This window comes from Sciurus vulgaris (genome assembly GCF_902686455.1).
Source record: "Sciurus vulgaris genome assembly, chromosome: 1".
NCBI lineage: Eukaryota > Metazoa > Chordata > Mammalia > Rodentia > Sciuridae > Sciurus > Sciurus vulgaris.
In genome coordinates this window covers 134577566-134605517 of record NC_136461.1, presented here as the reverse complement: position 1 = coordinate 134605517, position 27952 = coordinate 134577566, and the positions used below count along the sequence as shown (strand labels likewise).

Here is a 27952-nt window from a genome sequence, read left to right as displayed (position 1 = left end):
CCGGATACACACCCACGCTCCCCTTTCACCTATCGGCGGCTAGCGAACGTGGAAGTCCGACCTGCGAGCCGGTAGAGGTTCCGGGAAAGTGGGGCGCGTGGGCCGGCAACCGTGGTCTTCGCGGCGCGGCTTGGCCTTTCGCGGGAGGGAGCGATGGGGCGCGCGGGCGCCGGGCAGCGGGCGCCGGTGTAGCCCCCGCGGCGCCTGGCCCGGAGCGCGGCGGAGGCGGGAGCGGCGAGGCCTGTGAGGGCCGCCGCCCCGAGCGCCCGGCCTCCCGCGCCATGGCTCCTATGGGCATCCGCCTGTCCCCGCTGGGGGTGGCAGTGTTCTGCCTGCTGGGGCTCGGGGTGCTCTATCACCTCTATTCCGGCTTCCTGGCCGGCCGCTTCAGTCTCTTTGGCCTGGGTGGCGAGCTGGGCGGCGGCGCGGCGGGGCCCGCGGCCGTGGCCGACGTGGGCACTGTGGACTTGCGCGAGATGCTGGCGGTGTCGGTGCTGGCGGCAGTCCGCGGCGGCGACGAAGTGCGGCGCGTCCGCGAGAGCAACGTCCTCCATGAGAAGTCCAAGGGGAAGACGCGCGAGGGAGCCGAGGACAAGATGACCAGCGGCGATGTGCTGTCCAACCGCAAGATGTTCTACCTGCTCAAGACTGCCTTCCCCAGCGTGCAGGTCCGTACCTGGAGCGTTGGGCGCGGTGGGAACCCATGGGCCGCGGGGCCACTCTGGCCAGGGAGATCTTGGTAACGTGTCTGCAGCGTCTGGACTCAAAACAGTCCCAGGTCGTGGAGGCTCTGGCTTCCATTTTGCATTTGCGAAAATTGAAAGGCAGAAGTTAAGGTGCACGAGGTCATGCAAACAGTTCTTGGAAGAGCTGTGTAAGGTTCCAGGCAGTCTAACTCAGAACCCATGCCCTCTGGTCCTTCCCTGGGTTGTGTGGTGAAGTGTAGCAGGGATCAGGAGACCTGGGTTCTGGGAAGGCTTTGTATACCAGAAGGCTGAAAAGGAAGTAACACCGCTTCTTCAGTCTCTTCTATAACATGAAATAATTGAACTAGAACCCCTCAGGTCTCTGTTGTAACCCGATTTCATTAGTGGAAGGGTCATGACTGTAGAGTACACGTTTTCTGGCCTACCGGCCAATAGCCAACCAAAGTTGAAGAACTGTAGAAGTCTGTTACAGAGCTGTTAGTTCCACAGGGCATTGAGGGGCAGGGCATGCCCCTAAATTACTTCAGGTGGTTTTTTTTCGGGCTCTCTTAATAGCTTGTATTTTCGGGGCCCTTCAAGGAAGTACTTGGAAATATGTTTCCAGGAATCTTCATTTTAGCTCTGTATCCTACCTGACATTTGATTAAAGATCTCTAATTATGCCAGATAATTAAGAATTGAATAGCGTTTACCTTATCTTCTGGTAGGTTTCTGGCGAAGTTGACATTTCTTAAGGAATTCCACACATTTTGGATTTGTTATTAATACTTCTGGAATTCATCATTTCGGTGGAGCTGTTGAATTGAATATACTGTAAAACTTTTTGAATTTATTGTAGTTTCGGAAGAGCTCAATGTAGCGTAGCAATGCCTTATAAATGTATGCCTTGTCTAACGGAAGCCTTTAAATACTAGAAAGAAAAATTGTTTCCAGTGAAATTTTATTATTTAGATAAACCAGTGATAATTAAACCCAGGCTTCTTTGGAAGATGTCTAATCTTTTGCTATTGTTCTTGGAATAGTAGAATTACGTATTTTATGTAACGCCTCCTTCCAGTCTGTCATATTATTGCTTTGGTTATCTTTATCCCTCTTTCTCCCACCTCCTTTCCTTTCTTTTACTTTCATTTTTGTTCCCTGTGAAACACTGGATTTCATGTTATGAATTACTGGATACCAGATATAATAGACATTAGTAGAATTTTCTTGTCAAATGTCAACTAAAACAAAATAATGGATTTTTCCATGTTTTCTTTTGCTCTACTGTGCTTTATCATCACATATAATACTTATACTTTGTTTAGATATAGATGTAAGATGTGCTTGTGAAATAATCTGTCTTCTCCAAAACACCTGTGCTTCCCTAAGAGCTTCAGAGAAGTTGATGTATGATAAATATAACAGTACTAACAATAAACTCTTTCCTGAGTGTATTCCAGGTGCCCAGACACTGACCACACAGAACTTTATTTGGTTTTCACAGCAACTTTGAGAAATTTTATTTGTGCCCACTTTACAGATGGGAAAACTGAGGCTTATGACACTCTATTTCCCAGCTTATATGAACTGTCTTAACTCTTCATTATAGCTAGACATTTAAGAGGCTACTTAAAACTTAGTGTGACTTCCTGGGGGGAAAAAAAGGACAACTATATAGAAGCTTTAAGGCAGTAATAGTGAACTATAAGCAAACAGTTGAATTTTTTTAAAAAAGATAAGTCAAAAGTATCTTAAATATTGAAAACATACATCTATATGTGTATGTTTGGGTATACTCATTATGGTTTATTAACAAAAAAAAGAGTAGCTGCTGAGGGCAGTGAGTGGAATGAACACAAAAGCTAAGCTTTTGGATTTGCATATGTTAAAGTTTTTGCCTTAAAAAGTAATCTTTTGTCTACTTGTGACTATTTGAATGTTTGCCTGTACATCTTTAGTATTCATGTTGTGTGTTGATTGGTGGAATAAAGGTTGTATTCATTTATATAGTGTCAAAGTAGGGATTGTGTCATGTGGAGCCATCTCCTTTTACCCCTATTTTATTTGACTAGAGGCCATATGTTCTAGCTATTTAAGAAATAAACAGCCCTGGATTGATTTTTCCACTCTTGTTTTTCCCCAAAGCAGTCTTAAATGACTGGTTGGTATTGAAGTCTCACCTCAAATTTTTTGGTAAGAAACTTAGATCATATTCCTTTCAGTTTACTTCCTGATGGAAAATGACCATGAAGAAGCCTCAGATACTCCTTTTTTAAATCCTAGTGGATTAGGGAGGCCCAGTGGTGCCTGCCTATAGTCCCAGCACCTTGGGATGTTGAGGCAGAAGGATCACAAGTTCAAAGCCAACCTAAGCAACTTAGCAAGACCCTGTTTTAAAAAGAAAAGAATTAAAAGGGCTGGCGATGTGGCTCAGTGGTTAAGTGCCCTTGGGTCGAGGCCTGAACTTTCCCATGTAATGACCCCTCCTCCATAAAAAAAAAAAAAAAAGTATCAGGAGTCATTCTAGAGTGCTTAGCTGCGAATACTTATCCCCCAAGGGACATTTGGCAATGTCTGGAGATATTTTGTTTTTCACAACCAGGGGTGAAGTGCTACTGGCATTAGATGAGTAGAGGGTAAATGTCCAGTGCTGCTCAAGATGGTCCTCCATAACAAAGAATTATCTTGTCCAATGTATTAGTTGATGCCCAAGTTGACAGATCATACTCCACAGACATGTGCTGTGTCAGCAAAACTCAAGTTTGACCTAAGATTGCTAAGTTTCCTTTTATCTTCAGTTTTTCTCAAGTTGACCTATAGGATGAGAGTTAAAGGAGTGTCTTTCAACAGAAGTACTCCCTGGAAAATCTCAGAAGCCCTCAGAGAACATTTGCTTTGATATCTTATCTAAGCCACCAGCACAGGTGATTTTAGCTAGTCATTTAACTTCTTGGAGCCACAGTTTCCTTTTCTCTATTATAAAAATAGCTAGTAATTGATGCAGAGATAGGTCCTATAGGCAGAGAAAATTAGTTCAAATTAGTGAGCCCAAGAGGTTGTAGTGCCACAAATTCAGTTAATCTGATGAGTTTGATGCATATTGGGAGAATTACTGAGGAGATTGGAAAAGTAGGCCTGGACTAGATCATACTCCAGGCTCAAAAGAAGGCCTCACATTCATATGACTTGCAGTATACTAGCCTGTGGTCCTTGGGCATTTGGAGGTGAATGAACTAGTTAGAAGACTGTTGGTATAGAGTATGCAAGAGATGAAGCCCAGAGTTAAGGCAATGAGAAAGTTATGCTCGGCTTGTTTTACTAGCTAAAATTTATTTAGCCTTAAGGAAGTAACAAGCCCTGAATTGAACGTTTTATGTCATTATTAATTTATCTGCAGGACAACATAGGAAGTTAAGTAATATTGCTTTCTTCTGCACCTAAAGAACTTGGGGTTTGGAGAGGCTAAATAATTTGCAAAAGATTGCACAACTAGAAAATAATCTTGGACTTGCTGAGATTAATAAATAGTCTGAGAATCATCTCAGGTCTGTCAGATTCTGGGCATAAGCAGTATGGGGTAGGTAAACAAAGTATACTCTTAACCACAATGTTTTGAATGAATGGAAGTACTCAGATTGGATACTTGGAAAATAGTTTGGAGGGTGAAATAAGGACAGGGAGATTGGTTTCAGTCTTTTTCAGGTAAGAGATGATGTTTTGAATTGGGTTTGTGGTTGTAGAGAAGGTAGATATGAAAGGATATGAAAGAATTTTTAGGAGTGTATTTAAAATGACTCCTGTAGTTTTCACAATTGATGTTTTATTGATGAAGATTATGAGTGCCATTTTAGATCTGCCTTAGAGATATATTAGAGGTGGCTTTTTAAAAATTTTTATTCTAATTTGTACATGACAGTAGAATGCATTTATACATCTTGATAGATTATACATAAACAGAGTGTAATCTCTCATTTTTCTGATTATACATATTGTAGGATTACATCAGTCATGCAGTCATACATGTACATGAAGTTATAATGTCTGTTTCACTCTACTATCATTCCTACCCCCATATCCCTTCCACTCCCTTTACTCCCCCCTATCCAATACAAAGTAACTGTATTCTTCCCTACCCCCCCCCACCTTTGATGTGTCCAAGGGGAGAGATTAAGGAAGGAAGGTCACTTTGAGCTGGTGTCATTTGAACTGAGACCTGGATAATATGAAGTAAGCCATCGTGCAGAGATCTGGGGAACATGTGTCTGAACAGAAGAGTACAAGTACAAAGACCCCTGAGGTCAAGGGACCATAAGAAGAGTAGTAAGTCTGGAGTGTACTAAATAGGGTGAAAGAGAGATACTGTGTAGTGGTTGCTGCAGTTAGATCATGTAGGACCTAACGTTGCAGATGGTGGTAAGGAATCTGGATTTTATCTCTGCATCATGAGAACCATTGAAGATTTTTAGCTAGAAGTGGCATGATCTGATTTAGGAAGATAATGAGTTGCTTAGTTAAGAAGGGAAGCCCTGTAAAGGTAGTGATTTTGTTTTTTTCATTGTATTTTAATGCCCAGAACACTTTAAAGTATGTTACTCATTAAATAGTTGAATGAATGAATGACGCATGAGTACAGTATAGGAAGCAAGAATAATTGAAGAGTATAATAGGAATCCCAAGTAAAAGATCTTAATGTCTTAAACTAACATTTTCTTGCTAGACATTATGACACAGTTCTTAGAATTGGGAGGTAATATTTTCAGGACTTACTACTGATTGATCAGATGTGGAATGTGAAAGTGGATTAAGGAAGACTTCCAGGTTTTGACCTTAGCAACTGTTTATAAAGCCATTTATAATGCTGGGTAGTGGATTTATTAAATTGGTAGGCATGTAGTTGGTAGTGCAGGTTATAAGAAGCAGTTGTGCAAAAGCAGATTGGGTAATTGTGCTCACATACTTGTTTTCTTACTATGTTTGTGTCTCACTAACTTAATTCTCAATGAAATCACTTCAAATAAAGTTCGTTAATATGTTAACTCATTATATAGAGAAGCTGACTTAAATTCTAGGTAGAAATCTTATTCATAAAGCTCAGTAGATGCTAGTTGGACTTGGTATTGCCATTTTTGTAAACTACAGTGGTCAAGACCCATGACCTACTTTAACTTTTCTAGGAGTTTTTTTTTTTTGTTTATTATATGTTTATTCCTTTTTTCATGATGTTATTGCTGCATTCATTCACCTAACCTAACCTAGTGTTATTATTAAGAACATGGGGTCTGAAGCAAAATGCTTTACCTGTGCTACACTGTCTTAATTATTCTATCATAAAATAAGTCTTGATGTCTGGTAGGAAAAGTATGGTATGCTCTTATTTTTCCCTTTCTTCCAAATGTTCTGACTTTTCCTGGCTTTTGCTCTACTATGTAAATATCAGAAATGGTTTGTCCAGTTTTGAAGAAGTTAAAAACCTTTAGGGATTTTGTTTGGAGTTGCATTAAATCTGGAGTTTCCTGATGGGAGATTGACATCTTTACTGTTTTTTTTTAAAGACTTTCTATCCTTTAAAGTGGGATTTCTCTTTATGTAGCTACTTTATTTCTGTTATTCATTTAAATGACTTTTTTTGATTAAATATTTATTGGTAATGTAGCAAAAGGCAGTTCATGGTATATGTTTTACACCTAGCAACTTTGCTGTATTCTGTTATTAATCCTGTAATTTATCTTCAAGTTCTTTTGTATTTTCTCAGTGCTCAGTCATCGGTTGCACATTATGGTTTTGTTTCTTCCTGTCTCCTACCCTCTTTAGCTTACTACTATTTGGGACCCTCTGAACATTGTTAGTAGAGGTTATGGTGGAAGGCAGCTGGCTCTATTGTGGTCTGCAATGTCCTGTACCATCTGGCTTCTATTACTTTCTGACCTCATGTCTGGTGCCTTTCTCCTTGACTGACGCTGCCCTAATCATGCTTACCTCCTTTCTGCCCTGGGAACAGGCATATTCCAATCTTAGGGTCTTTGTATTTGTTATTCCTTAAGCTGGAATGCACTACGTGAGGACTTTTCTAGCTACCTTATGTTTTTGTTTGTTTGTTTTTAATACAACTTTATTGCAACATAACTTACATATCATATAATTTGCCCGTTAGAAGTGTACAATTCAGTAAGTTTTAGTAGATTTGCCAAGTTGTGTGACTATCCTTATTAAATATCAGTTTTAGAACATTTTTTACCACCCTAATAGTATCTCTGTGCCTGTTCACTATTAATTCTTATTACCCAGGCTACAGCTAATTTATCTCTGTGTCTGTAAATTTGCCTATTTTGGACATTTTATATTAATGGAATCATACAGTATATGATCTTTGGCCTTCTTTCACAAAGGAGGGGAGTTCATCTATGCTCTAGAATTAGTCAGTATTTCGTTCCCATTCATCCCTTTAATGGCTGAATACATTTTTATTTTCTGAATGTATCACAATATGTTTATCCACTTATCAATTGATCAATACAAGGTAGCTTTCAATGTTTGACCTGTTTTTGGTACCAAGGATTGAACCCAGGGGTACTTACCAACATCCCCAGTTCCCCGCTTTTTTTTTTTTTCCCTTAGAGTCAGCCACATTAAGTTGCTGAGACTGACTTTGAACTGCGGCCTCAGCTTCCCAAGCTGCTGGGATTACAGTCTTGCACTACTACGCCTGGCCAATTTTTGACTTTTATGAGTAATCCCAGACCCGCTCTGCTCTCTTGACAACATACTTCCTTTCTCTGCTTTATTTTCTCCTCCTTACCATCACCTGGCTTACTACATTTTATACTACATGTTTAGCTTATGTGTCTTATATATTTCCATTAGAATCTGAGTTTTATAAGGGCAGAGATTCTTGTCTCATTATTGATTGCTGTTTTATCTATAAGTACTGGAACTCTATCTGGCATATAGTTGGCAATCAATAAACTTTGCTGCATTAATAAATATAGAAGTAAATGAATGAATTGGATATTAACAGTTCTAGTCTGTACTAAGAATACTTTATGATTTAAGTACTTTATAATTTAAGTGTCTTGATGTTCCTGGAATATTACTGTTTTTATTATCTTCTATGACAGTTTGGAAATTTTCAAGGTCTTCCAGAAATTACTTAGAATTGTGGGGGCTTTTATCCCATTGGTGACTTTTTATTCATGTATTTTCTGTGCCGTAAGCACTCTGCCATTGTAAGAAGAGGTCTGGGTTGACACATGCAATGTAAACATGATAACCTACTCTGTAAAAGGACCTTGTTGAAAAGCACAGGACCCAACTTTCTGTCCTGCTTGGGGTGGTAGTTCCTAATTGAAATCCACATTTGGGGGACATTTTTCTTGTGTGTATATATGATGATCTGATAGAAGTAGTCTTCTGATTGAGCCAGTAATTCAAATAAGGCTAACAGTTTTTACTAACTTAATTCTTAAAACGCAATTATTAGATTTGCTTCATTAGTATATCCTAATTTCCAAAAGTAAATGCAGTTCTAAAGCATTTTAAATCATTAAGTTTGTAAATGAGACTATATTTTAAGTATGTATTAATAAGCTTACGATTTAAAACAGTTCTTCTATATATAGTACAGGGCATGGACATAATCTGGCAATGTCTGGAAACATTTTTCATTTTCAAAACTTAGGGGTGGTGTTGCTAATATCTAGTGGATTCTACTGGCATATAGCCAGGGATGCTGTTAAATATCTAAAAATTCAGAGAATGGCCCCACAATAAAGAATTATCCAGTCCAAGCTGTCAGTAGTGCCAACATTGAGAAATCTCAGCTTTATGAAATCCATAGTGTATTCTCTTAATAGAATACTTATATATAGTATTGCATATGTACAATGATTTATGAAAAATAGTTCTAAAGATATATGTTTATATATACACATATGTATACATATATATACACACACAGCCTCATTCCACACCCTTATATAGCTATATAAGTCACATTTTTTTGTTTTAATTTTGTTCCCAATTATATAAAAAGTTAAAGTTCTGACTTTTACCTCCTTACCCTATGATACATCGTTGGTGTATAGCTTAAAGAAAACTGATAATTCTTATGTTCCTTTTGATTGCTTATTTTAGCCTTATTTATGTTTCATAATATACTAGCTTATTATCTATTTCATAATTTCCAGGTTTCCTTTTCTTATAGGTTAAAGTTATGTTTTAGATTATCACTTTTTTAGGATATTTTATTTTTTTAGCATTCATAATTCTCTATTTTTAAGGTATATTGTTTTATGAAGTACATTTTCACTTTTCTCTATTTGCTTCTAACTATAGTTGCTTGTGTTCATTGTTCCAGAATATTATCTATTTTCATATTTTAAACTACTGTATTTCATAAATCATCAATCTTTAAATAGCTATTTATGTTCAGTTTCTTTGTGTACTTTTGAATTTTCTATTTTGATTAACCAACAAGCTGAATTTTAATATTAGATTTTTGTGTTACTTTAAATAGTAATGTTTTCCTCATTATCTTAATTGTCAACTATTTTTGATGTAGATAAATACTGAGGAACATGTGGATGCAACTGATAAGGAGGTTATTTTATGGGATCATAAGATTCCTGAGGATATCCTGAAGGAAATAACTACCCCAAAAGAGGTACCAGCAGAAAGTGTTACTGTCTGGATTGACCCTCTTGATGCCACACAGGAATACACAGGTAATTTTAAAATTGATCTTAAACTTTAGATTGTCATTTTATATTAGAGAATTGGAATGAAAACAGGCAATGTACAATATAGTGGTAGATGGTTTGCAAATCTAATAACTTTAACAATTAGATTTTAAGATGTAGAAAACTACGTTATCTGGCATTGTATGACACATTTGGACTGAATTTTTGACCTTTTTTTTTTTCCTTCCCAAATGCCATATTATAACCCTACTCCACTAAGTGCCATCTCACTCAGAATTAGTGACTTACTGATTCCAAGCATTTTAAACAGTAGCAGCAAAATAGTTTGTACTGAACACCTATTACTGAGAATATTTATTTAGTCAGAATATATTAATTACTTGGGATATTTGGAATTTAGTTATGACCCTAGAATTAAATATAGTTAATTCTAGGTACTCAGAAAGCAGTAAAAAGCAAAACTGATTTACATGACCCTCCTTCCCACCCAATTTTCCTTTTTCTTACCTATTCTTAGCTCAGGTTTCATTGCTGTGGATCCTTTCTCAGGCCTTCCTACCCAGATACACTAATTTCTGCTTTTCCTCTCTTTTCTTGGTATGTCAAAGTTGATTGTCCTGCTAGATGGTAAACTCCCTGAATGTAGGGCTTTTTACTTTTTTGCTTTTGTGTTCTAGTGCCTGTGAACTAAACTTGAACCACAACAGGCACTTAATAGATAACTGAAGAACAGAAAGAAGATGATAGATGGAAAAATAGGTAGATATAAATAAAATAACTGAAATTATAAAACAGTACTTTGCATGATTATGTAACACAAATGTGGAATATTGATGAGTTTGTTTACAGTTTTTTATAAACTGACCTGATCATATAATAATGTTGACAGTGAGCTCATCTCTTGCACAGGGACTGTGTTAAGTGCCTAACTTGATTTTTAAATTTAATACTAAAATTAAGTTTTTTAATTTAAGTTTTAATTTATTTAAATATATTTTTTAATTTAACTTTTGAAAAACTATATTGAAGATGGGTAATTAATTAGCATCTCTATTATACAAATGAGAAAACTGAATTTAAGTAATTTCTCCAAGACATGCAGCTAATAAAGTGGTGAGTTGAGAGATTAACCCAGGTAATTTGCTTTTAGAACCAGAACTCTTAACTGCTCCCTGTGTTGGTCTTCATCCCTGACCTCTATTTGCTTGAGGGGTTTATTGTCTTAAAAGACATTTCATTTGTATAAAGTTGTAATTAAATAAAGTATAATCTTGTGTCCTGAATTTATGCACCGTATTTAGGCAATTGTGTGTGTTTTTTTTCCTCACAGAGGATCTTCGAAAGTACGTCACCACTATGGTGTGTGTGGCTGTAAATGGTAAACCTGTGCTAGGAGTCATACATAAGCCATTTTCTGAATATACAGGTATGAAATATACAAGAGCTTTCAATAGTTAATGTTATCAAACTATGTATGATACTTACTACTATACCATTAGAATCTAATCTGCACCTCAGTAATTATTGAAATCTGTCCCCTATCCTAACACACCCCTTTATTTTTAGATACCACGGGGACTTTATGGTTGACACTGATAATGCTAAAAAAAAAACTATCCTTAGGGAATGGACACTGTTGACTGGAAATGAGAAATTCTTAGTGTGGGGAGGGATCCCATTGGATGTAAAGACTTCCCAGCAGTTGAGGTGTCCTATTTCTCTCTTGCTATTGCTAGTCGTGAATCAGGACTTTTACATTGTGAATTCTGAGGTCTATTGTATAGTTGCCCTACCCAAATCTTGTCATGTAGTTTAAGGGCAGTGCCACCTCAGTATCCAAAGTGAAGGAGTGTCACTCTGAAGGTATCAGGAATTAGGCCAGTCCTTGGAGAGCTCTGGATATCTTTTGTAACTCCTTTAGACCTTTGTTTCCCCCATTTCTTGATTCAGTTATGCTTTTAGCTTCATACAGGTGGCAGGTTAGATCAGTGATGATTGTGTCAGAAGTGAGGGAACATGGTAGGCCATGCTAGGGAGTTTGACATTCAACTCAGGCATGACTTGTCTACAGCCTTACCATTGCCAGTGGATATATAGTGGATATATATTTTGGTGTCACTGGAGACATTCCATTGTATTTATCCAGAGAGGCTAGCTCTGATCTTCTAGGTAACAGTAATGGTATGGATTGTGGATACAAGTCGGAAGAGAAACACTTGGCATAAGCAGCCTTCCTAACAGCCTGAAGGGATTTGTCATACCTTTAATTGGTAACTCCCAACAAATAGGGGAAAGAATATTCTTTGGTTCCACCCTTCTCTAAGATGACAAGTTCTTCAAGGCAATGATATCTACTTTACTAGTACTGAAAACAGTCTTAATAATAAGGTAGAGCAGACTTTATAATGTCCTTCCCAAATTTATGTCCACCCCTGTGCTGGTTTCCTAGGGTTGCTATAATTAAAAACCACCAACTCTATGTGTTAAACAATAGTAATGTCATCTCTCACTGTTGGAGGCAAAATCAAAGTGTTGGTAGAGCTGTGCTCTTCCTGATGCCTATAAGGTGCAGTCTTTCTATGTTTTTCTTTTCGCTTCTGGTAGCTTGCCAGCAGTGCATGGTGTTCCTTGATGTATAAACATATCATTCCAAACTCTGCCTCCATTGTCACGTGGCATTCTCCCTTTGTGTCTATTCTTTACCTTTTCTTATATTGGATTAAGGGCCTACTCTGTACTTCATGACCTCATCTTAACTAATTTGTGTCAGTAGTGACCCTCTTTCTAAATGTCAGATTCTTAGGTGCTGGGGTTTGGCTTTCCTCTTATCTCCTTGGAGGACACAGTTCCACTATAACAAACTAGAAAGTTAAGTATCAAGATGAGATCATCCTTAGAGTAGGATCTTAAGCCAATGAGAGTGTCATTTCTTCATAAGAAACAAAAAGGACAGAGACATGTGGGACAAGACAGTGTGAAGGTGGAGGCAGAGATTTCAGGGAAGCATTGGATAAGCCAAGTCTTGTCAGCAGCCAGCAAAAGCTAAGAGAGAGTCATGGAATGGGTTCTCCTTCTGAGCCTCCAGAAAAAACCAACACTGCTAGCATCTTGACTTCAGAACTATGAGATGATAGTGGTAGTCTGTTAAGGAAACCCTAGGAAACTAATTCACTGAGTGATCCATACTGCAGTCATTTATTCCAGCCATCCCCACTATGTCTTACTGTGTCACCACTGTACAAAAGGACTGTCAAAATAGGGAGAAAATAGACAAGTTTATCATTAAAGTTACTTATTCACTTTGTCAGATAATTATGGATCACAAATTCTAACTGCTCTGAGACAGGTTAAACATACTTGCATTTCAAAATCATATCTACTTTATGCTATCTGACCTTTATTATGAAAAAGATTTCATAATTCAGATAGTACTTTAAATTGACAGTTTAAGATTAGTTATATAATTGCTTTATGTTTTATGGATTACTTTCACATCTTTACTGAGTTAGTTAAGCTATAAGTTAAGCTGTTAATTTAGACTATTATCACGTACATGAAAATATAGGAGATTGAACAAATAGTTTATTTCTGTTCTCTGACAGCTAGTACATAACAATCCAGGGCTGCCATGGCAGCTCCTGTACCAGGCACACAGGCCTATCCCTCCTGCTGCCTTGCTCCCCTGACACGTGTTCCTCTCCTCAGAATGATTGAGGAGCCTCACTACTTTATCCTTATGCCAGCAGGAGAGAGGGTGAAATTGGAGGTTATTTCTTACTAAGGGTTTGATCTGTACTTTGCATGCTCACTTCCTGTTGATCAAAAGATAGCTAGAACCCATTTGCAAAAAAGGCTAAGAATCCTAGTGGCCATCCACACTAAAATCCAGGGATTCCATCCCTCAAGGAACATTGGGAAAGTGGATTTTAAAGTACAACATAGTATTACTGTTCACTTAGTCTAGTGTAAAAGAGAGGGACACAATTACTTAAAATAGTACTCACACTTACCAATGAGAAAATGAGACTCCAAAATTCAGTATATTCTTCAAGATTAAATTAGTGGCAATGTCCTACAGATAATTCTGTTACACTGCTTTCATAATAACAACTCAATAATTCTTAAAATTTTTGTAGTTTTTTAAAATAATTTGTAGTATATTTAATATTTCACTTAAACTTTTTGATAAGTGTTATAAGGAATAATTTTATTTTACCGATGAGAAAATGGGCTTTAGTATCTCCTATCATGAAAACCATATAGTTCAAAATATTCCTATAATACCTAATCATTCTTTATTAGTATCTTGCAATTAATATTTTCAGGTCTAGGGATGTAGCTCAGTGGTAGAGTGCTTTCCTAGCATGCACAAGGACTGAATTCTCAGTACCACACTCAAAAAAAATCATTTAGTATTTTCAGTTTATAAAGTACAGTGACATGCACTCTTACAGCCTCATTTTAACTGGAAGAAATATAAAATGGGAATTACAGTAACTTTTTGAATTAAAAAAAAGAAATGGGCATATAAAGATTAAATATAGAGCTTGAATCCTTGAAACCTCCTCTTTCTTTGGGACTGTCTGTTAGTTGAATTAAGATTACATTTAGCTATATAGGAGTAAATCCAGTAACAATGGTTCAACAAGTAAGGCCATTTCTTTTTCTTACCACAAGGAAGGCCGAAAAGAGGGGGGGAGGGTGGTTCATTGATGTCAAGAACCTGACTCTTCACTTTTTTTTTTTAAGAAGGTGGTTTTTTTATTTGCATGCTCAGAAAGATGGGTCCTCCATTTACCATGACAATCTTTCTAGGCAAGAAAAAAGGGCAAAGGAGGATCAAAATATCCCAGATATACTATGTATTTGAAGTCCTGTTCATTAAATCTGTGCTTCATAACATTGACTGAATGTCACATTGCACCCTTAACTATAAATGGAGCCTGCTACTCCAAAGATAATTCAAACCAGTTTTTTGGGGTGGGGGCGGTGGTGGGTGAGGATTGAACTCGGGGACACTCAACCACTGAGTCAAACCCCCAGTCCTATTTTATATTTTATTTAGACACAGGGTCTCATTGAGTTGCTTAGTGCCTTGCTGTTGCTTAGGCTAGCTTTGAACTTACCATCCTCCTGCCTCAGCCTCTGGAGCTGCTGGGATTACAGGTGTGTGCCACCCTGTACCTGCAAGAATTTGAAACTAAATAAAGGAAATGAAAAGGACATTGATAAGCAAATGGAGTCACATTCTTGGGCCTTGGTTTCCATATCTATATTAAGGGAATAATTCATAGTATTTCTGTAAGAAATATTACTCCTTATTAGGATCTTGCAATTATTTAGTATTTTTAGTCTGGGGATTTTCATATTAGGGTTAATAAAGTACCCATTTTCAAAAACCTTTATTCTGTAATAATATGTATCCCCTCTTACAGGCTAACCCAGCTTAAAATAAAGAAGCCAAAAATCTAATGTAGTTAAAATTTGTTTCCAAAAGTGTCTTTATAAGTTAGCTATGTAATGTCCCATTATTCTGTAATGGGACTGACTTACCCAGTGTGCTACCACATGAAAGTGCTTGCCAGGTAGCAAACACTCTGAAAGACTAGAACACCCGTAAGTGTGGTCGTTGACCTTCCATTCCTGGATGGAAAGTTTGTTTGCCTTGTGCCCTCCTTTTGGAACATTATTTTCAGACCCAGATTTTTGGCAGACTAACAGTTGTACAGTACTGTATATTTATATAAATTCAGCTATGCTTTATGATAGGAGTAGAGCTGATCACAATCCTCATCAGACTTAAGTAATTCCTTGAGTTCAGAATTTTTAGAGGCAAGAAATACTTAAATAGTATTTTAATGAAGGCATAAGTGTATTAACATAGTGAAAACTGTAGTTATTAAAAATAAGTTCTCAAGAAGTTTGTGTAGAAAAGTATGAAGCACTTTTATTTCCTACCGGGTCTTTCTAGCATATCTAAACCAGTAAAATTAATATTCTGTAGCTGCAATTTTACCTTATCACTATTGCCTCCTTATCAATCATTTACATTTACCTAATATGCTTACTGAAATGTGTCCATGTAAGTATCACAAATGAATTCCAGTGGGTTTATGTAACATGAAGTACATTTTTTAAAATACTGATTAATTCTTATATAAAATTATTCTGATAGTACCTTCTGAGATGTACTATTTTTATTCAGTTATACAATACTGACCTCTAGAGATATCTCATTGTAAGTTCACTTCTTAGTAAAACTTTTTGAATATTTACAAAAATAATTCAGAGGATTTTTCTCCCTTCCACAATTCTTTTTTTTTTTTTTTTTTTTTCTTTTATTATGAATAATTTCAAACATAAAATTAAAATCAATCCTCATATTGCTTCATCTAGACTCAGCAGTTGATAACATACATATTTACTGTTTTGGGGTTTTTTTGGGGGGGGGCTTATGTTCTTTAAAGAAAATTACAAAAATTATAACATTTTACCCCTATATGTTTCAGTTTGCATCTCTAAAAATTAAGAACATTTTTCTACACAAGAACAGTACTGATACAATAAATTTAACAATTATTCCTTCATGATCTCCAGTATTCACATTTTACTAGTTGTTCCTAAAGTGGATTTTATAGCTGGTTACCCCAAACCATGATCTAGTCAAGTGACAAGCATTACTTTTACTCATTAGGTTATTTAGTCCCCTTAATCTAGAACAACCCATCCTGTTACTGCAGAGACACTTGACTCGTTGAGAAGACCAGGTCATTTCTCCTATAGAATATCCTTTGAGCTTTGTCTCCTTGTTTCCTAATGGTGCACTGGACTTCATTATTATATCCTCTCTTTCATATAAAATGCACATTAGACCTGAAGCCTGACAGATTGGTTATACATTTTTGTCAAGAACATTGTGTTTGTTCTTCATGTACTTCTATTGTATCATAGTATATGACATTTAGTATACCTTTGTCTCAATATTAATGATGTTCAGATGGTTAAATGGTCATAACAGAGCTCTTAATTATAAAATTATTTTGATATCATTTGACATCTCTTTTCAGTTAAAGTCTTTATATAATAATTTGGGAGATCTATTAAGGATATTGCCAAATGAGATTTTCTATTTCTGTTGTTTTTTTCTATACATATTATTGAGAACTTTGTCCGTTGACTGGAGTTATTTTTCCTGAAATTATTTTATTCTAGAAAGGCAGAATAAAATTTTCATTTATAGTTTTAAAGTAAGAATTTGAGTACAAACCATCTCCATGGGGACAAATGTTTTTCAGGGAAGAGAACACTTTGTTTTTTAAAAATATCCTTATCACCTCATGAATTTTCATATGTCTATGATTCAAACAGCTATAGTTACTATTTTTAAGTTAAATGTGGTTTCTTTGCTCACTTTGTTATAATACCTTTTTACATATCATTTTTCTTTATATACTATTATATAGTCTTTTTCTATAGATATCTCTAAATTTTCAACTATAAGCAAAAATTAAACTGGCTTATTTTAGCTTCTTGACCACCATCCTGTTTCAATCAAGTGTTTTCTTACTCCTCCCCTCCCCTCCGTTCCTCTCCCCTCCCCTTTCCCCTTTGTTTCCCTTCCTTTTCCTTTCCTTTCTCTTACTTAGACTTGTGTCACCAATCCCCACTATCTCATCTTTTTTTCTGATGTTTACTTTTAAACTCTGGAAAACTCTCAGCAATCAACTGTGAGATAGCATTTATGTACCTTTACTTTTTCACCTTATTACTGTCTTTGGTGTCCTCAGAGCCACAGCTAACATTTATTCAATGACAGCCAAGAGTGCATCTGCTTAGAATTTCTCAGTCACACCTTGATTGGATGAAACTTGTCCTCTCATAGATTACTTCAAAAGAGCTAGCTCGTGGATGTAATATTACTAAATATGTGTTAAGAACTTTCTCAATAGCCTTGATACCTGAATGGTTGCTTGACTCTTTATACAGTCTTTGGTTTGCCTTGTATGTAGTGTCTTTGGGCTGTCATAACAGATTACTACAAACTAGGTGGTCTAAAATGATGGAAACCTAATCTGTCATAGTTCAGGAGGCCAGAAGTCTAATAACAAAGGAGTCAGCAGGAGCATACTCTTTTTGTAGGGTAGGGGGAAAAAGTCCTTGCTTTACTTTTCCACCTTCTGGTGGCTCCACACATCCTTGGCATACCTTGGTTTGTAGATGTATAATTGCAGTCTCTGCTTCTGTCTTTTCAAGGCTGTCTCCCTTGTTCTTAGTAAGAACATCATTCATTGGATTTTAGGGCCCACCTTAATCCAGTGTTAACCTTAACTAATTATTTCTGCAAAGACCATATTTCACATTCTGAAGGTCACTTATGGGCATAAATTTTTGTAGGACATCATTCAATTCACCATACACCCTTTTAACTTGTAGAAATTGTTGAACAGGTGTGTGTACCTACTTGTATGTTGAAGCTTGTTGGTAAAAAAGTCTGATAACAACCTAATTTTCTTCTCTTTGTACCTGGCTTAATATTTTTGAATGGAATAAGTGCAAATGAACCCAATCACTAAAATCTACATATATAACAATGATAAGTCTCAGAATTGACATTCTGGTTGGATTCCGAGGTACTTAGTATGTCTGTCAGAATACAAATTTAGCCTTTTTAAAAATTTATTTAAGGAACGTTTTCTTGAATCATAATTTTAAAGATTAGTTCTATCCCATTATTTTTTCTTTTTTAGGGACTTCTTACATAATATGTATGTTGATTCTTCTTTCACTGTCTTCTTTGATTCCTCTTCTCTGTGTACTTGTTTCCCTTTCTTTTTGCTTTTCTAATTGATTGTTATAGATTTGAACAAATCTTTTGTCCTTTATCCTGTAATTAAGTGTTGTCTTCAGTGATTTTTGTCCTTTATTATTGTTTCTTTCCTGTCTTCTGTGACTTCCATTTCATATCTTCCTATTGTTTGCCCATCTTTTCTAAGTCATTGCTTTTTCGTTTCATGTTGTTTCTTTCATATGTTGTTACTTGTTCTTTTTTATTTAATCATGTTAGAAAATTGTATAACTTTCCTTTACTGTTGGGAAGTTTTCAAGACACCTCAAATCTTTTAATCTGCATTTTCTATATTTTTCAGTCGACATTGCAGTTTCTCATTTATTTTTGGGCCAGGCACTGTGTTGGGAGAAAAGCAACAGAATGGGAGTTTGGATGGTTTTTAGTGTAGGAGCTTTCTTTTCTGATAACCTAGAGAAGACTTCATAGACATTCTTTATTGCTGTCAGATTTTTTTTGTTTCTTTGTTTGATCTTGTTTCAGGAAGACCTATCTTCAACCCCTTCCCTCCTTAGCTTTAGCTGCTGCCTTCCAAACCCCAAAAGATATTTTAAGTCATAATTTACCCCGCCTCCCAGGGTTTTTCTCAGGACTACAGGCTAGTCCTGTGTTTTCTCCAAGCCTTTTCTTAGTGCTTTGTTGTCAAGTTTCAGGCCTACTTTTAGTACTTCCCATTTTAAGTGAGAACTTTTATTTCCGGGAAGAACCTCTGACCCCTATTAACCTGAATTTTACCACCATTGAGAGTTCTCCAACCTCTTGACACCTCCGTGAAGCTCCCACACATCCCCACATTCCAGGGCTTATTATGTTGATCATTGGTGTTTATCTCCTTGCTTTCTCATACATGTAAGTTTGTAGTTCTCCTTTGTTGCCTTACTTTGTACTTGTAGATTGTGGGTATATTTACTGTCCTTGTAGCTGTGTATGGTTTTTTTGAAGGAGGTGTGAGAAGACTCCAGGAGACTGCTATCATTTTGGGGGAACTCAGAAACCTAGACTCTGCTAGTTATGTTTTTTATTTTTTTTTCAGTAGCCAGGAATAAGCTGATAATGTAGGTGTTTACACTGCTAGCCATGATGGACTATACTTTGTCCTAGAGGGAGTGAATGCTAAAACAACAATATAATTGGGATAATTATCAGTAAGTTCGTTATCTTGCATAGTTTGATAGTGAAAAAATTTCCAAACCAATAAAAACTTCTCAAGGAATCTCTGAGGACCCATCTCCCTTTTAAAATTGTGTTCTCTTGAAATCTTGTTTTTTTGTTTGTTTGTTTGTTTGTTTGTTTGTTTTTTGTACCAGGAATTGAACTCTAGGGGCACTCAACCACTGAACCACATCCCCAGCCCTTTTTATTTTTTGAGACAGGATCTAGCCAAGTTACTTAGCACCTCGCTAGGTTACTGATACTGACTTTGAATTTGTATTCCTCCTACCTCAGCCTCTGAGCCGCTGGGATTGCAGGCATGCGCCACCAAAGCTTTCTTCTTTTTATACACCCGGATAAAATAGACATGTAAACTTGACTCAGTTACCTCTGTAACCATTTTTGTTTATACAGCTACTTAGGAGAATGGACGAATATGCAAATAAATGAAACGATGAATATATTAGAAATAGAGATGTTATAGGAGAAATATGAATTTTAAAATTTGAATTATCCAAGAAAGCTGTATTTCTTTGCAGATTGGTCTTCCCAAGATTCAGACTTTGAAATGGAGATTAACATGCAGAATATTTAATTGGAAGTGTTTGGTGATCAAATTTATGAAAGGAGGGAAAGGAAGCAGGTCAAATGAATGCAGAGGGATGTTTAGTTTCAATTCAGTCTCAGTGGAGGATCAGCCAACACCCCACAGGATCATGTGGGTTCTTAAGCCAAATATTTAATATCCATTATCTGACTGAGCAGGATTACATGGCCTTTTTTTTTTTTTTTTTTACTTTGTCTTAGTACATGCCTATTTTATTGTAAAAAATAAATAAACCTATTACTTTTGTGATTAGAAAAAGAAGGCATTCTGTTTGGGACCAAGGGAAATAAAAATAATTTAATTAGAATTGGAAGTTTTCCAGTTACCTGGTACTTTGAGTTCCAAAGAGTATAACTTTTGGTTTTAAAGTTTCAGTGCTATTAATGGGTATTATATTTGCTTTTCAGCTTGGGCAATGGTAGATGGTGGTTCAAATGTGAAAGCCCGCTCTTCTTACAGTGAGAAGACCCCTAGGATCATTGTATCTCGCTCACATTCAGGGATGGTCAAACAGGTTGCTCTTCAAACATTTGGAAACCAGACTACAATCATCCCAGCTGGTGGTGCTGGTATGTTTCCCATCCTGTGATTCCCCAAGAGTACTCCTAGATTGGGCAAGTCTGTGTCCCATACTGGGAAAGAAAGTGAGCAAGAAGAGTGTACTTTCAGGGTGGGCTTAGTTTCCTACTTGGTAATCTCTAGGGTAGACTTTAGTGACATTGGCCTTGTCTGGAAGAAATAATCCCATAGTAATTTCTCTTCCTCAAATAGTACATAAGCATCTTCCCACCAGTGATGTACCCTCATTGGTTGCTTTTTGTATGATCTGACTTCAAAATAATTGTTCTGTTGATTTAACAGTAAAAATATCGAGAAGAGGAGGAAAGATCAAAGTCTTCAGATGCTTCATCCTAAATATTGTTAGGAAGGTCAATTCCTGAGTCACTTTTAACAGCTCTGAACTCTTCAACTTGCATGTGTGAGATGAGCAATAGAGTCTAGTGCCATTCAGCTTATGGTATATTCCATACTGTTTTACTATGTGACTATAGAGCAGAGGTTAGCCTACTTTTCCTTAAAAGGGTCAGATAGTTACATTTCAAAACTTATGAACTACATGTGTATATCTGTTTCATACTATTCTTTGATTTTTTTAAAGCCACCTTTAAAAATATTTTTAAAAATTATTTTGAGATGTGTACAAAAACCAGACCACAATTTGGATTTGGCTCAAGGGACTATTTGATGACTTCCATTATGAATACTATTTAACATGTCAGAAGGATTGTAATTCAGGTAAATAACAAATTATAGTTAGAAAATATTTGTTTTGGAATACCTCTTCAGCAAATTAATAAACAGAGAAATTATTCTTTTTAACTTTTAAACCTAATGGTTTTAATTTGCCAATTCCATGAATCTGACTTCCTTAATATTTACTTACAGACTGTCTTTTAGGCTAATTAGGAAAGGTAGTGTCTAAAATATACCTAGTAGGAATGAGATAAACTAGATTCTAGACCTAGTTTCTTCTGCATTTTTTTTTTTTTTTTTTTTTTTTTTTTTTTTTTTTTTTATTCTTTAAATCTGGCCTCCTTACACAAAGGATTTAGGGTGGTAATGTTACTTTTTGTTCCCTGAAATCAGGTCTACTTTGATGTTTAACTGAAATGTGGTTTAGCTATAGTATAATATGTCATTCCACAGAAAATGTAATATTGAATGTGTCATTCCGTAGAAAACAAGCATAAAGATTTAAGTTTAAAAGAATAGGCATGTATTTGGTTATACAGGAGACTAGCCTAATAAGTTACTTTGTAGTATTTTGTTTCTTTGTTGAGTTTTATGTTTGTACTGTTACTTGGAAGAATATTTTTTATTTGGAATCATTTTAGACTTAAGGAGCAGTTGAAAACACAGTATAGTAAGCTCCTGTACAACTGTTCTATTCTTTTTAACAGTGCACTTAATCAAAAACATATACTACGTTCTTAAAATCTTTTAACAATAAATTCTGTGTTTATCTTTTAGGTTACAAAGTTTTAGCACTCTTGGATGTGCCTGATAAGACTCAAGAAAAAGCTGATCTATATATCCATGTGACATACATCAAAAAGTGGGATATATGTGCTGGCAATGCCATCTTAAAAGCCCTTGGAGGGCATATGACCACTCTGAGTGGTGAAGAAATCAGTTACACTGGGTCAGATGGAATTGAAGGTGGACTCCTTGCTAGTATCAAAATGAACCACCAGGCTCTGGTCAGAAAACTCCCAGATCTTGAAAAGACAGGACATCAATAAGCAACACTGATTACAGAGTGCAGCTACTCTTTCAGAGCTGAAATGGTTATGCCTGAAATGCTGGAAGCTTCAAAGGATTGGTGGATACTATGCATGGTTAAGGCCATCTCAAACTTTTTTAAGTATTTATGAAGCATCAAAAACTTCTTTTCCCTGTAATAGGATGCAGAATCAGGGAAAGTGGGTTGCTTCGTGTCTCAAGTATTGTCTTTATTTTTGAGACTATTTTCGTACAGTTGTCATACACAAGGCGCATATATATATTTGTGAATTAAAATCTATAGCTGAGTCTCATTGTTATGAGTCAACCATTTTCACAACATCATGAATCTTCCCTATTTGTTAATACTTTCATATAGAATTGAGTTGAAGGAAGGATTGATTTTGTGTAGATGTTTAATATAACTTTACAATTATATCTTACTGAAAATACAATAACTGGGGTCTTTTACTCCTAATTCGGATGGAAAGCACAAAAAGCCACACATTCATTAATATGCAACAAATGCTCTGTTCATCTGTTACTGAATATTTCTACGATTAAAATAGAAAAGGCTTAAATTGATTTTTTTTCTTTGAAATTTTAATAACAGGTTCACCAGCTAGTAGAAAATATAGATGTATGATGGTTTGCATTCTAATCGTAATTTTCAGTGTGTGGTTTCTTTTTTTTATAAGGAAAAGTTGTGTGTGTGTGTGTGTGTGTGTGTGTGTGTGAACCCATGGGTTCAACATTTCTGCCATCTTGCTGTTGATTTTCATTTTCCCTGTGGAAGATGCATGGTTCCATCCTTTCTCTCCAGACTGGTATTTAATCTTTTAACTTGCAAGGTTTGGTTTTGGGTTTCAGGATTAGCATTATGATTTTGGTACATTATCTCATTAAGGATAAAATGTGCTATAAGACACTATAGGAATATAAATGATTATATTATAATGGAGAGTTATTTGGTATTACATAGATTAAACTAGTTTTCATTATTTTCAGGAACTTTGTTTTAGTGAGTTTTAAAAATTTTGCCCAGGTTTATATAAAGGGATTCACTATCAAGAATGAGTACAGTTGCTTTTTCTACTAATAAATTATTGCCTAACCTAACCAAACTCTCACACTAGTAACTTTTAAGATACTCTCGTTTCCCTTCAGATTGCAGTAATAAAAGTTAAAGTTACCTTTTGATGAAAATTTTCATCTATTTAGGTGGCAGAATATGGTTGGAAAAAAAGTTGTGACATATTCATTGTGTTGCCATAACTATCACCTTGCTTTATGAGCAATCTTTCAGTTGAGATGTGTGGGTTCTCTCAGTGTGATATCTAGAAACTTCATCTAAAGAGTCACTATTATTATTATTATTTCATTCATGTGACTTCAATGCCTTTATGTTCTGTAGGGAGAGGGATTTCTTGTGCTTGCTGCTGCTGCTGCTTTTTTTTTTTTTTTAAATAACAATATAATCCTAAAGAAGTTCTCTATTTATTTTCCTATCTTGGAGGTAAATTTAACCAAACAATATACATTCTAACCTGGTAGAATGTGCATACTTTAGGTTTGCATTGTACACTGTCTAGAGCCCTTTAATTCCTTTTTGGTGAACTGAATCTAGTGTGTTGTTTCCACTCAGTATCTATAGCTACTGGTTACAAATCCATTAGGTAGACTTTTGTTCAGTGAAAATTTTTTTCAAAGTTATGGTGGTTGAAACACTTGAATTTAAACAGGACTTCAGAATTTTCAAAATAATATCAGAAACTTCATCTTTTTACTTCATGTAAGATAAGGAAATCCTTTTTTCTCAAGAGAGATGGCAAAGACATATGATGTTCCCAGAATCCTGTTGTATAAGCATTTCTTTAATTATGTCAGGGAAATGACTGGCAAGTAGGAACTGGAATTTAATTGGGAGTTTTTTGCTTTTTGTTTTTTAATGTGTGGAAACTTCATAAAGGAAGTAAAACTAGTTCACATTAGCGAACATGTTTGCTTTAGTTTTATTTTTAATTCCATTAATCTACATAGCTAGGATGTGAAGGATGTGTGTTGTGTGTAAAATTAAGGTATTGGCTGAGAATTAAATACATTATTTTTATAATTTGTTGGGTGTAGTCGTTACTAAAGATTTTTAAGTACTTTTATAGAAAATTCATTTTTTAAATTTTATTTCTAAGAGCCAATATACATTACAAGCAACAGTATTTATATTTATTTATATGAGGCATTATTATGCCCGAACATATTAGTAAATTACCTTCATGAGTGAAGCATACAATTTCTCCTAGAATAACAGAAATCATTTCTAAAACATAGCAAAATAAGTAGTTTCCTTTTAGTGACTCCTACCTCTCCAACTCCTGGTCTCTTTCCTTCATCTTTGCCCTTATTTTGAGGATAATTTTCCCTTAAGGCTGAGTTTTACACATCGATCACATCAATAGAAGTAGTGATGTTTGTAATCTTTAACTGGCCCTCTTTATCTTTACTTTATTACCTATCTCCCTTGCCCATTAATGTTCTCATGTCTGCTCTTCTTCCTTAGCCAGTATACTTACTCCAGTGCTCATTCCCAAATTCTTTTATGTGCCCTTTTTTATCCAGATTGGCTGCTGAAATCCTTGGTAAAACTGAGGCTCTGGTAAAAGTTCCCAGTGAGGGAGATAATCCTGGTAGAGGCCTAGGTGACCATTACTTTTCAAACTGCACAGAAGGTATAAAGGAAAATCACACATGAAGCTACAGATTTCATGCTGTCAAATCTAGTTCAATACTGAAGCCTTTACAAAGCATTTCTTCCCACCCATCTCTTAATGTCAACAAAATGTATGAGAGAATGGGATAGATAAGTCTTAAGGAAACCTGCTTTTTCTGTTCGTTACCATGCTTGTATTCCCCATTTCAGTTGATTTTACAAGGGTCTACAAGATGGTCGTATCTGTCTTTAGTATATGATTGTTCCCCCAATTACAGTGTTTGTTTCTGATTTTAAATCAGTAATATGCAAGTGAATTGTTTAGGATATATAATGAAATAACAGCAACATTTTGGTTTATGTATGTGTTTTAAGTAACAATTGTGCAAATTATTTCTGTTTGCTGGGTGCTCCCTTTGAGAATTTTGCAAATTGTGTCAGAGGAGGTGGAACAGAAATAATAGCTGAGAATAGGTAGGAAGGGAGATGAAAGATGAGGGGAAGAGCAGCTGAGGGAGATGCAGAGCAAGCATCTGCCCTGAATGCTACAGTCAGCAACTCTGTTCAAGTCTCATATGCTAATTTCAAAATTGAAGTTCACTCAGACTGTGAAGGTTACAGCTATATCTGATAGCCCAAGCATAAGTAAAGAAAGGTGGAGTACATTACAGAAAAGAAAATAATCAGCTTTTCCTCTCTTGGGTAACATCTTGAAAATGAACTCCTTGAGACAATCTGACAGGAACTGTTTTGGATTCTTCTAGATGCAACTGCCTATTGTGATTATGTGTTGGTTGCTCCTTGATAGAAATGTGATTTTTCATTTTAGATCTTCGTTGAATTTAAGTTGTATTTAATTATATACCTACAGAAGTGTGTCTGATATATAACTGTTGTGTAAAATAAACCTAATCTGTGATTTCATTTTTGTTCTAAAAAAGTTGTGCCTTAATAATAGGGCATTGTATGTTAATAAGAGAAAAAAAAATCTTTTTTAGTAGATGGGGAAAATAGGAACTTTTTGCCATTAAAATTTAAGTTCTTTTAATGTTTTTAATATTAGAGTTGGGGGAAATTCATTGAAATTAAATAAAATTGATATAAATTATTTTTACATAATCTAGCATTTAAAACTAAATACATTTTATAAGAACTGGCATCTTGATGTATATAGGTCTGAAATGATATTTCATCTTTTGATTTTTAATTTAATAATATAAGACCAGGGTAGATCACATTTTTACAGATTTTACTTTTAAATAAACCATTTCCATATGCTAATATGTCTGTTTTAGTCCTCAAGAGTCATTTTGGTTAAAAAATAGGTATTTATTCATAGTAGCCTGTCAATCATTCATTAATGTTAAATGGTACTGTATGTTTTATAATAAACACTTCCTAAGGGGGATAGGTTTCTAATTCCAATCAGCCATTACTGAGAAGGGCAAGAAGAATCAAATTCTATACTTAAGAAGTAGATTTTGGTTTTATGAGATGCTGGTTATGTAAATTGTCTGTTTTTATCTCATCAAAGCCTGGCAGGTATATGCTTTCAAATTTACCATTGGCAAGGCATTTCTTTATTTTTAAAGTTGAGTGGTGTATTAGTTTTGTGGGAAATTTGTTTTCCTTTCAGTTAATACAGACCAAACTTGTTTAGAAGTTAAGAATCATGAGTATACTAAAACAATGTTATATATTGTGTTTGTGAGGGTTTCCTAAAGTATTATAACTAACATAATTTGTGTAAATTGCAAAAGCAGAAACTGTTTGATTAATATGTTCCACTAAAATTCTTATTGAGGTGTAATATACATAGTGAATTTTTATTCAGGAATAGGAAAGAAAGCATACCAAGTCATAATGAGATCAATTAACCTACAAAAAGATTTTCTGTTCCCAAATTATCTTGCCTTTGTCATCATTTATGTAGTATTAAGGAGGGAACATTTATGATGGACTTAATTTTTTTATATCCTTACTGTCCTCTCCTGGCAGTAGCTGAAGCCCATCATTCTTTTAAGACTCATGGAAGAACCACCCCCTCTCCTGTTCATCAGGATGAACAAAGCTGTCACGACTTGTTTCTTTCTTTTGACAGTGTTAACTTGAGCAATTACATGTATGTATACAGGGTTGAATTTACACTGAAACTATGACTGTTTCCTGTCTGTGTCCCTGCTTTTTCAAACTTTTTTTGCCATCTTCACTTGCTATTACTCTGTTTCTTAAAATGAGTCAACAATGATGAGAAAAAATGAAAACACTTTGCCGTTGTATACTCCTTCCTCTTTCACACGTTTAAAGCCATGGTGGAACTTGACCCTTTCCCATTGTGGAGGTGTGCTGGGCCAACAGTTTTCTTAGCGTGCTCTGATCTGCCTCATGCCGCCAAATTTAAGTGTGTTCCTGCTTCAACCTTTACAGGAAATAAAACCCCTCCCACCATGGCTTTATAGCAATTTTTTTGTACCTTGCCTAAAGGAACTTATAGCAAACTTAGGGATTGCATTGTGATTTTTGTTTTTACCTCAACTCCCAGACAGCCCAGTGTCTTGCACAAATAAGGTGCTTAGTGTGTTTTGAACCAAATTAATAAAGGGTTACTACTAGCATTAGCATGTTTCATGCCTCAGTTATATAAGCTGGTTGGTTGTTTTGTTTCCTTTACAAATATTATGATCACTACACACACACACACTAAAATTATTTTTAAAAGTTTTGCATTTCCTCCAGATACTATCCCATGGTCAGTTAACTGTAGAAAATGTGATTGCTTCCAATGATATAATTATCCTGTCCTTGGATATACTTTGCCAAATGAAATTTGAATTCTCTGAATAAACTGGTCATGTCTGAAAGAATTGGTGTGCTGCATCTGATTTTTTTTCCTTTTTATGTTAAAACAAAAATGTGCCATTTTAACTACTTAATTCAGTGTCATTAAGTACATTCACAATATTGTGTGATCCTTAT

General features: G+C 35.7%; 1 protein-coding gene across 4 annotated transcripts; it reads left to right on the top strand.

Moving 5' to 3' along the window:
- Positions 1-14: 14 nt before the first annotated feature.
- BPNT2 (3'(2'), 5'-bisphosphate nucleotidase 2) lies at positions 15-27840 on the top strand. 4 transcript variants are annotated; one of them, XM_079133906.1, is made up of 6 exons: positions 15-668; positions 9244-9406; positions 10713-10808; positions 20394-20555; positions 21146-21282; positions 22018-22158. In XM_079133906.1, the coding sequence occupies exons 1-5, from the start codon at positions 282-284 to the stop codon at positions 21256-21258; spliced, it is 921 nt and encodes a 306-aa protein (XP_078990032.1). In that variant the 5' UTR covers positions 15-281; the 3' UTR covers positions 21259-21282; positions 22018-22158. The 4 variants fall into 4 exon arrangements, with proteins under 4 accessions (XP_078990032.1, XP_078990034.1, XP_078990033.1 ...); XM_079133908.1 differs by having other exon boundaries at positions 20394-20571; positions 21198-21282; XM_079133905.1 differs by lacking the exon at positions 21146-21282 and having other exon boundaries at positions 17-668; positions 22018-27840.
- Positions 27841-27952: the final 112 nt, after the last annotated feature.

Coding starts and splice junctions, on each gene's coding strand:
- BPNT2 (XM_079133905.1), top strand. CDS start 282: ATGGCTCCTATGGGCATCCGCCTGTCCCCGCTGGGGGTGGCAGTGTTC. Junction 669..9,243: donor CTGCCTTCCCCAGCGTGCAG/GTCCGTACCTGG, acceptor TTTTTGATGTAG/ATAAATACTGAGGAACATGT. Junction 20,556..22,017: donor CATCCCAGCTGGTGGTGCTG/GTATGTTTCCCA, acceptor TTTATCTTTTAG/GTTACAAAGTTTTAGCACTC.